General features: G+C 30.0%; 1 protein-coding gene across 2 annotated transcripts; it reads right to left on the reverse strand.

Moving 5' to 3' along the window:
* Positions 1–6,454: 6,454 nt before the first annotated feature.
* On the reverse strand, positions 6,455–10,327 carry LOC107904341 (protein PIN-LIKES 3). 2 transcript variants are annotated; one of them, XM_016830678.2, is made up of 12 exons: positions 9,853–10,327; positions 9,593–9,633; positions 9,293–9,459; positions 8,741–8,820; positions 8,525–8,649; positions 8,185–8,306; positions 7,883–8,089; positions 7,560–7,652; positions 7,379–7,479; positions 7,233–7,285; positions 6,922–7,107; positions 6,455–6,694 (listed from the first exon to the last, which is right to left on the reverse strand). In XM_016830678.2, exons 3-12 carry the CDS (start codon positions 9,425–9,427, stop codon positions 6,555–6,557), a joined length of 1,242 nt encoding a protein of 413 aa, XP_016686167.2. In that variant the 5' UTR covers positions 9,428–9,459; positions 9,593–9,633; positions 9,853–10,327; the 3' UTR covers positions 6,455–6,554. The 2 variants fall into 2 exon arrangements, with proteins under 2 accessions (XP_016686167.2, XP_040950600.1); XM_041094666.1 differs by lacking the exons at positions 8,741–8,820; positions 9,593–9,633; positions 9,853–10,327 and having other exon boundaries at positions 9,293–9,419.
* Between the last annotated feature and the right edge of the window lie 970 nt (positions 10,328–11,297).

Genomic DNA, 11,297 nt, shown 5'->3' on the forward strand with positions numbered 1-11,297 from the left:
TGACCAAAGCGTATGTTGACAAGTCTATCCCGACACCTAGGAAAGTGTCGGCCCAAAAGTGTCGTCTTAGGGATGTTTTATTATAGTGCCACAATGGCCTCTTGCAACACTATCATGGAACAACTATAAGATTTTAGTTCTCAGTCCACTATCATTACTAATCATTAATTAACCCTTCATTTTTAACTGATCCTTTCACCATGTATAAAGTGAATGAGTTGAATAACCTTGATTCAACGATGTTTTTAGCTACCTGAGTGTAAGGTCATTTGACCAACTTTCCAGTATCTCTCCCATCAAATCGATAAAGACATTAGAAACGACTATTGCCAGTAGCTCCTGAGATTAGACTTTAGGAAGGGCATCTCATGCTACATTCTCCTTACTTTTTTTTGTAGCAAATATCATATTCATAACCTATAAGTGTGGTTAGCGAACAACGTTGAGTAGATGATGTAATCCTTTGCTACAATAGGTGGTTAAGTCTTTGATGATATGTTCTAATGGTAAAGTGTCTACCAATTAGATATGGATGCCATTTATTGACTACATAAACTATGGCATAGAGTTCTTTTACATACAAGGACAATGTTTGATGCCTAATTGATATTGCTTTGATGATAAATGTTATGAAATGTCCTTTCTGCATAAAAAATGTTCCAATTCCCACTTTTGAGGCATCTATCCCAGTGATGAAATTTTCAATAAAATTTGGTAAGGTCAATTTTGGAGGACTAACCATAGATTTATTTGACTTAAGAAATGTTTTTTTTTTACATTTAGACCATAATCAAATTGATTTTCTTTAATATCAATGTCAAAAGCTTACAAATACTAAGCTTACAAATACTACCATAATTCTTTATAAGCCTTCTGTAATAACTAGTTAAGACAAAAAATCCTCTCAATTGACTTACATTTCTAGGTGTATGTGTATACCAAAAAAATCCCAATGCCATTAATAATAATATTTAAATAATAAAATTTATGAGAAAGTAAGAATTATTAATAAAATAATAATGTATAGCTAATGTAGATACCAAGAAAAGAAAGTATGAATAGTGAAATTTTAGTAAGGATTAAATTAAGACTTTATGAAAGCTTGAGGATTAAAAGTGTAATTTTACCATATGAAGAAAAAAAGGCGTGATTGAATAAATATTTAATCACAATCAATTAAATAATAATTTGAAGAAATTAATTTTCTCTCTAATTCACCTCTTTCTCATAGCGAGAAAACGCATTCACTACGGATAGTAATCTATGCGATATATTTCTCTAATTCGTTGTTTTCATTTATCCATCTCATCAATTCAAATGCAAACTATCAAGGTTGTACCGAGCTAGTGATGGGATTGATTGGACATATATAATTAGGGATCAAATAATTTGTAATTAAATTTCGACTTTTCATCTATTAATTACAACAGTATTTAGTTATGGAGTAATTCCACTAAAGTACCATGACTATGGTCTCCTTATTTAAATACCATTACGAAAGTAACTAATCAAGTGCTTGCCCAATGACTTTGTCTTATGTGTTACCTTATAGGATATCCTTAATCTCTTTGGTTTAAATCCGTTTACCCAATATGATCCTATTTTATCTCATGATAATGGTTACAACTTCCTTCATGAAAAAGTCAATTACGAATAGATAGTAATTAAATAATCCGTCCTAGAAAATTGACTTATGGTCATGTTACTTTTCCATTTATCATGTAATGTCAATGAAAGGATATTATTTACCATTTATTAGGATATGAATTCCATTATTGTAAGTGAAACTATGTCATGCAGAAGTTGTATACCCAATATACCAACTTTCAACTCTATTACTAATTGAACTTAGACTTTTAATACATCAAAATATACGAGTTACACACACATAGTCCGTGACTTATACAAGATTGAAATAAGCCACACTATGAAAGTCATAAGTGAATAAATCCATAAACAAATGTAGGATTTATTTTACTTGGTTCTTGTCTAATGTATTGTTAGTCTAGACAATCACATCTATTTCTTTATCTTCCAGGAGTCGTTTGCTCCATACCCAAGGCATGGTATCTCCCGATTTGGACTTAATAGATGATATAATAATCTTTTAATCCATTTGCTCAATTTCGATTCATCAAACTATGGACCATTTAGATAACCTAGTAATATAAGTTGTCTTCTCGCATAATGATCTGCCTACATAATGCAACTTAATATTAATTAAATGATAGGTAATCAATGAGCTAATATTTGCTTATACATTTTCTTTACGTGCAAAGACCATTGAGGACAAATACAAACATTATTAATGTAAACGATGAAATTATATTAAATCAATCTATTCGAAAAATTACAAGTGTATATATTGAAAAACTACACCAAAAGCACTAAATCCGAACAAATTTTGGTTTTGGTTGAGTGATACCCATAGTTATCTTTGTTTATCTTATTGGTTTGTTAGTTTCTTATGGTAGATAACTGAAATTGTCCATGCATAGGTAGGTATTACCTTCCTAAGGGGACGGGTGGTATCTCTTTTTAAGTATTTGGGTAGATTTAGGGTTTCTTTTAAAAGTGCATAACAAATATCAACATGATACAAAAAATATGATGCATTAGGAAAAGTTACTGGAGCATAATATAAATCTATAAATATAGTTTTTAAAATAAAGAACCTATAAATATATTTAAACACCTCTAGCTAAAACTCTTTATTTTTTGTTGTTGATTATCTGGATAGCAAATTGCATAACGTGATTCATTCTATATCTTTAGGAATACACAAATCCAGTTTTAGTGGTTTGGTGGAGTGTCTAAAATGCTTCACTATGTTATGAGTGCATTTAAAAGTAGAAAGAAAGAAGAAAACACCAAATTTGCCGGCCACCAATGAAAAAATGATGCTTCAACAAATCTGGTTCGTACATTCATCGTCCAAATATTAATTAAAAATGATTTGTTTATTAAAACTTATGTGTTTTTAGAATATAATATAAATATAAGATTGTAAATAAGTTTGAATTTTGGTGTAAACATCAATTTAATTTAACTCTAGACGTGGGATTGCGTTGGATAATTATTGATTGAATTGTAATGAGCATGATAAAAGTAGGGAATGATTCTTAATTCTTTAAATCCGGAACTCACAAAGTGGGTGGCTATGTTTGTGAAAGAAGTGATGTATTTCTTTTAATCAGAGGTTTGCCCTTAATAATAACTCCCTACTCCTCTTTTCAATACATACAGCCTTAACTTTTCTATTCTTTTTCTTTATTACAAATCATTTATAAAATACTCAACTAATTTGTACTTAATATAATAGTTTCTCTTTTCTTTTCTTATTTACTTTTTGGTAAATTTATTTCTTTTAAATTTTAATGGCTCATCAAAGCACTTAAAATCTACTTCTTCTTCTTCTTCTTGTGTTACCTATTTATACATAAATATAAAAAATGATAACATTTATTTGCAATAATTTCCTTACTAAAAATAAGATTCTATATTTTCTTAATTAAGTAAGGTAAACAAGCTTTTATATTCCATAAATAATTTATGTTTTATAGAATTATTTTTTTCGTACATTATTAAAAAATAAAAAGAATTTTACAAAATGTATATACTTTAATAAATTATTTACTAAAAAATTTTAAATTAGTATAAAAGTATTATTATTTATATCAAGTAAAAATGAAATAATCTTCTTTATAAAATTAATACGAAATTATTTATAAATTTTAAAATTAATTTAATTATAATATAAATTATTATTTATTTTTATTCGTATTTATTTATCCAACACCCAAATGTGGTAATAGAATTTTAGTTTTTGAGTAATCTACAACTTCTAGCTTGCGACATTGGAAAGTGGAAACAATTCCCAATCTCTAGTGTCAAAAACATGGCAGTTGATTTAAGAAGGTCCAATATGATTTCCATTTTGGAAAATCTTTTCTCAACTCTCAATATTTCACAACAATGACATATATTTGAGTTAACATCATATCTTTGGACATGTATAACTTATAGGCTCCATCTCCTCTATATATTTGAAATAAGATATTTCATTAATTAAGTTTTGATCAAATCTATGTGTTAAATGAAAAAAAAATTATTTTGGATAATTTTTATCTACATTAATCAAGTCGTTATATATTAGACCAAATATAAATTTGTTTTAACTTTTGACAATTAAACATTTCAATTACAACCTTAAATTAGAAATTTTATCTATTAAATCAAACTTAGGGTATTCTTAAGCTTAACTCACATTCTTCATTTTATTATATTTGACCCATTAATACGCATAAATTTATTCAATTAAGAGCAATTCGCATCTAGTGTTCAAGGGTAGGATTTAACAATCCATTATGACAACTTAAGTTATTGTAAGGTGACATCAATTAAACCTTTCAAGGCCAACCTGACAATGCAATATGATTTTTGTTCCAAAATGTATTCCAAATTGTTGCATAAGGTTCAGTGTAGTGACACTTATGCGATAAGTCATATTGGACCTTGCAACTCATGCTAACTCTTGGACTTAGGAGAAATAATCTCTCTCAACTTTAGTAAACCTAAATTAAGAATATCTTCAATCACTTAGGCCTAGTTTAACATTACTCTTGAAAATTGTTTTTAAAAATTTTGGGAAAATGATTTTGAGAAATACTTTCAAAAAGTTTGGTTTAAGATTTAATGTTTAGTATTGCTGTCAAAATTTACTTTTGAGAAATAAAATATCTATTTTAGACATGGTGTTATAAAGTAACAAATAAGCATTTAAATAATATTCAAATTAGTTAATATTGTGATATTTTAATAAGAATATAGAAAATAATTTATTATAATTTGTTAATATTTTAATATATGAAAAATAAATTATAATTTTTTAAGCAATTAACCAGAGAAGGGAAGTACCATGTGTTGGAGGGGTGAAAACATAATTAAGCTGTTAAAAGTGCTTTTGGGAGAGAAAAGCTAAAACATTTAACTTCTCTATTTGGGAAAATTGCTTTTAAAAAACCAAAAATTTCATTTAAAAGTTGCTTGTTTAACATCCTTTTGCTTCAAAAGTATTTTTAATGTCAAAAGTGCTTCTAAAAAGTACTACTAAACACAACCTTAGAGTGATAGATTCTCTTTGGATTGCTCATCCTCCTTCCTATGATACATATGTTATGCCTAAAACATCATACCTTAAGCATTTATCTATTGGGGATTCATTTTATGATGGATCAAAGCATAATATTTTTAATAGAAGATAATATTATAGTAACAATTTACACAAGAGAACATATTCTAAGACACTTAAATAATATCAAGTAAAATTCTCAGTAAATTTTATAAACTTATTTTCAAAAAAAAAAACTCATTGTTATCCTCATAATTCAACCTATGAAATTCCTTTGCAAAATCTTATTTATTCCATGAGTTCTGTCCTATTAGTAAACAACTTGGTAGTTATTCATAGTAACACGAAAGAAAACCCTTACAATTGCTTTATTATCTGATAAGTCACATGTGCTATCCCTCCATCTTTGGGGCATGTATTCTTTGAAGGCAGGGTTAAGGGTTGCTATAACGTTGAGAAAAAAAATCGACCAAAACGAAAATCGAACCGAATTAAGGTATTTGGACGATTTATGAAATGTAAGTTTAAATATTATAGTTACTCAAAATCGAATTATTATTTTTAATATATAATTAATTTTAATATTTTATAATATAAAAATAAATATTTTGTATTTAAAATAATTTAAAATTTCTTGAAAAATTATTGCTGTGAGAAAAACTTTGAAGTTTTGTCAAGGATTAATTATGATGGACATTTAAAAATTCTAAAAAAAAGCCTATTATCACCTTAGGCTGCTAACATTAGCAGTGCATGGGTGGTTAAGTGGGGAAGGGATCGCCTTCTAGGGCCGGTAACTGTCGAAGGGGGCTTAGGGCGATGCAAGTAGGCTGGGCTTGGTGGCCTAGGCTAGTGTTAGGCTGAGGAGGTTGCTAATGTGCTAGGTTAGGGCCTGGATAAGTTGGTGTAGGTGGTGGCTATGGTGCACTGCAGTGGCAGTGATTACAGGAGTTGTGGGTAGGCCCAACAATTAAAAAATAAAAAAGTAAAAAGTAAAATAAATTGAAAATAAAATTAAAGCTAAGATCGAAAATAGAAGACAAAGCCACCAAATAGACTTTAAATTTTAAAATTCAAAATAAAATCAAGTGAAATATGGGAATCAATTCAAATCCAAATTCAATATCAAATCTAAAATTGAGTTTATGTGGACAAAAATTTGGTTATTGTACATTTTTTTGGTAAAGAAAATTAATTTTTGAAAGGTAATTTGGAAAGTGAAAATCCATTAAACAAATAAGTTAGAATAGTAAGAATGCAATGGTAATTGTTTTAGGAATTTGGTAAAAAGATAAAAATATCAAATCATCATGCTATTATTGATGAAGTTAATTTTGATATTGATATAAATTCATAAATATATAAGCAATGTCGATAATTAAAAATTGGAATGCAAGCAACAGTTAACTTGCATTATATAGTCTTATTTGGTGGAGGAACTAGAGACAAGAGACATGTACAGTGTTGACCAAAGTGTTAGAGAGATGGCAGCTACAGAATATGACCATAACAAAATCACAGATGTTTCACCTTGTCCACTTTTAAATAGTTGTGTCATTGTACCTGCATATTTACTTCATTACATTAGACCATCGACCCTATTAACTATCATAATTCTCAAACTGTATATATATATATATGTAGCACTTGCTTTCAAATGAATTCAAGATTGGATCAAAACATGTTGGGTATGGGTTCAGATCGACAGATTTAGATATGAATATGGATATATGATTGGGTAAAATAGAAAATATATATATTATGAAGATTGTATTAGGTGGTAATCTTACCGACATTGATTGCAGGGGGAACAGCATATTGAAACATTAGAACAAATCGATATAAAGCATCCGATCCAACCACGCCCAAATGGTGTGCACCTTGAACAACACCGATCCCCAACAATGGCAAGCAAATGTTCCGAACTGCAACTACCCCTAAAATCACCACCATACTCATTTCTGATCTTTGTAGACCTGCCAAAAAACAATACCATCTCTTCTTTAAGATTTTAATTCAAGCAAGGTAAGGCAGATCTACTCTTTGTCATGAAATCCAACATTATTAAACTTTTCAAAACAAGTTAAAACATTGAAACAACCTTTTAAAAGGTTTGCCCCCATTATCAAGGTCATTGATGGAATGGCTGCCTGCCTGTAAATCAAATGGAATTGCAAATCCTTTTTAGTTTAAGATATCTCAAGTTCCCTGCATTAGAATCCGGAAGAGTTATGGACTAGAACATGCCCTATCAGAGCTGCTGAACTATCGATTACTCGAAGAAGTGCATTGTCTGCTATCAGTACTTTCCGGAACGGAGAGACTATCCCGATGATTAACCCGGCTATCTGAAGAGAGAATATGATAATGATTGGTAAGATATGCAAAGAGACCGGTGCAGATGTTGTTAACCGATGTAACTACATACCGATGCAACAGTCGATGGTACGAACACCTTCTCTAGGTCGATCTTACTCGTAATGCACTTTATACACCCAGCAATCTTCTCTTTGAATGACATCTACTCGAAAAGTTGATACCATTTTCATGATTTGAGGGATAAATGTATCAGCTATCAGTATGATATGGTAAGAAAATAAATAAATTGAATACAGTTCTTAAGGCTCAATGGCTGTAAAGAAACCAATTTCGCAACCGCTAGCTGAGCCTCATGACAAATTGAGCTCGATATCGATACGAAATCTCCGATTAATGTTAGCAAGTTAATTTCAAAATAGAAACGGAGCAAACCTTTTTTCCGTCCTGCATATTAGTTAGAGGCAGTTCGAGTACCACCGAGTTGTCTTCAGAAATTTGGCTATCACTAGGTGATAGTAGCGGTTCCGTGCAACTGTCGGGAGATGGTTCGGAGGACTGGATAGCGCTGTGCTCCGTATTCTTAATAACATAAGAGCTCACCAAAGGATACGCATATGCCCAAGTAAAAATGGCTCCTACCTACAAATGGAAAGGTTTCATAACAGAAAAAGAAGATTCGAAATCGCTAGAATGCACGACTCAAAAATGGAAAAGATTCGAATCCGAGATCATACTGCCATGGATAGTGAAGCATATGCCTCGGCATCGGTAGAGCAAGTAGATAACTTTGAAAATGGACTATTCGACTCATCGCATATGTCTGGAAAAACAATGAGAAGCAAGTTTCCCAAGTTTCCTGCACATACAACATACATGTACTTTCATTGACAATAGCAATGGCTACAAACGGAACTAGTTTTTGGACTGCGCCTCATTACAAGTTATTGTCCACTTCGGAGGGTGAATATCGTCTTCACAGTTTTGTCTGTCAAGAAAACTGTGTCTTACGAAAGGAAGGTGACTGTTGTTTTATGTAGCCACAGTCTAATCATTGGTTTCGAAAGAAAAACGAACCTGTGGAACAACAACCGATGACGATTCCTTGAAGGTGTCTAGGAGTTTTAGTTAGTTTTGCAAGAATCCAACCAAGAGCTGAGCCAACGAGAAATGTTAGAAGAACATTGAGTGGCATGAACCATCTTGAAGAAAGAAGAAACAGATTGAGCAAATTAGCCTCAAGTAGAGAAAAAAAAAACCAATAAATCATCTGAATGGAATTGGATTTATTACAAGGTAACCAAACTTTTGTAAGTGATTGTCTCGGCCAAGTTGCTGAATAAGAGGCAAGGACTTAATACATAGAATACAATCTGTACATCAGGAAAGAAAAAATGAAGTTGTAAAACAGTCTTTTAACTTAGAACTTTAGTAATATCATACATTAATTTTAATTTAATATAATTATACATAAAAAAATTAATTTTGATTTGATTTTATATATGAAAATTTGATTTTGATCCAATTACATATCTTTAGAAAAATAAATAAATTTAATTATTTTCACATTTGATAAATATAATTTTATGTATACATTGAGTAAATGTACAATTATTGATAACAATGCCAGTGATTTATAAAAAATAAATCAAAATTAAAATTTTAGATATAAAATTATATAAATCAAAGTTTATCCAATAATAATAAAAAAAACATTAAAATGCAAGAATTTAAGACTTAGTGAACGTAAGTATAAAGGAAAAAGAAACCCATAATCAACACTCACCTCGGAATTCGGGTAATATAGGTATTAGCGTAAACGCTTTTCCAAATGGATTTACTTACTTTATTCAAGTAGTCTCTTGCCTCCGGCCCCAACAGGTTGATCTTTTCTATGCCAAGAAACAAACCAACACCAGTTACCAGTAACACTTTTAGAATTGGCACCAATGCCACAACTAATAGATCCAAGAATCCCATTGCGAACTCAAAACTTGTTATAATAAGATTGCCTGAGCCAAAAATAAATAAGATAAAATGAAGTAATCTATGAAGATGGAACAAGCACTTGATTTTTCCCAGAAATAGTATAAGAGTATATGTTCAATTATGTAATCAAAAGAGCAAGTTGACATTAAGACAAACCTTTTAAAAGTCTAGAACTAGCTTCTTTCAAACTATCCCACCTACAAAATGATCAAATGGGATGATGCATACGGAGAAAAATTAACCAATAACTTCAGAATTCCTATATGTGCATGTATGGAAACTCACTTGAAAAACAGGAAAGGGTAAGCAAATTAAAAAAATGTATTTTCTTACGTAAATATTATAAGCTTTAACTTAAAGAAATAAGCAATGGAATTTTCATTAAAGAAATGGCAGGGAAGAGGAGTATAGAATACCTGTTGGCAACTTTCTAGAAAAATCTGAAGATGAATTTTCTAGGATCTGGGTTTTGCGGTATTAGGTGATTGAAGAAATACCAATAAATGCCAAAAAAAAAAAAAAGTATCACAGTCGAGGACGCAATCGAGGATGCAAATTTGATTATTGACTAATGGTTCATTTCTAGCTTCAAGTGAGAAGAACAAATGAAAAACGCAAGTCTACATTTATTTTGTGCAAGTCCTTTTCTCTTGCATCTTTATGATTCTGATGCAGTAAGTGCATGATAAATACAAAAAAGTAGAAAGGATTGAAACACCATTAAAATACGGGTGAACATATGTTTTTCATTTTCCCTCCGATATGAAATCCAATAACAAGTTTTTTCAACATTCAAGTCATTTTAGAAAATCATAAAGCTATTTGCGTCTCAATATTGAATAGGAACATGTTGGGTTTTATAATTCTATACAAAAAAAGAAGAAGAATTGTTTTGCTGTATTTTATGACCCCCATGTCCCAAGATTTTGAAGAAAATCGTCTTAATCGTGTCGGTATTGTTGTAAGAGGGACCACGTACTGGAGGTTTGGTGTATCTAACGTATTTAGGCGCAGTTGTTTGAGGTTTTACATCTACCGCTTGAGTGAAAAGAAGAAAACTTGACTAAAAATAAATTCATATTAAATATCACCTCATTTTTTAATTTACAAATTTGAGGGAGAGATGGATTTATTAATATTTTAGAATTAATATTGTGCTCAAACCATATCTTCCTACAACACCAGTTGTAGACAAGGTGGTAGGTGGAGAATAATTGGTTAACTCCAACCTTGTGTTCCTGGTTGTTGGCATATGTGCTTTAAATGGTTTGAGCTTCAGAAAACTTGTCTACGTAGGTATATATATTATATAGTGTATTTTCAAACAAATAAATGTTTTCCTATTTATCTTATACCTTAATATATATTATACGATTATATATATATTGAGAAAGAAGAGTAAAATTAAGTTAAAGTATCCCGAATACCTTTTTATTAGAAGTTAGATTACATTTTACTCCATTAATAAAAAAAATTGGTAAATTAATTCTTGTATAGTCATTTCTATTAAAATTTACATCCATTTTTACTATTAAAAAATAGTGTAATCGACAATATAGCAAAACAATTGTACGTGGTGAGCTTAGTCTCCCTCATGCTGGTGTACATGAACAAATATTTAACAGTAAAAATAGATATAATTATAAAAAAATTAATTTATACTTTGATTTAACATATATAAACTAATTTTTTCTATTTTTGAATAAAAATGACCAAATAAAAACTAATTTTTAATACAGAGATCATTATGATTTTTTTACTAGAAAATATATATAATATATGAGAAAGGATAGTATAAAACTGTGATTCCACGTTATCCTTATCCTTTTCTAATAGGAGAATGAAAAATCATATTTTTACT

This window comes from Gossypium hirsutum, chromosome D05, assembly GCF_007990345.1.
Source record: "Gossypium hirsutum isolate 1008001.06 chromosome D05, Gossypium_hirsutum_v2.1, whole genome shotgun sequence".
Classification (NCBI taxonomy): domain Eukaryota; kingdom Viridiplantae; phylum Streptophyta; class Magnoliopsida; order Malvales; family Malvaceae; genus Gossypium; species Gossypium hirsutum.

Coding starts and splice junctions, on each gene's coding strand:
- LOC107904341 (XM_016830678.2), bottom strand. CDS start 9,427: ATGGGATTCTTGGATCTATTAGTTGTGGCATTGGTGCCAATTCTAAAA. Junction 8,650..8,740: donor TACAAAAGTTTGGTTACCTT/GTAATAAATCCA, acceptor TCTTTCTTCAAG/ATGGTTCATGCCACTCAATG. Junction 8,090..8,184: donor ATGCTTCACTATCCATGGCA/GTATGATCTCGG, acceptor TTCCATTTGTAG/GTAGGAGCCATTTTTACTTG.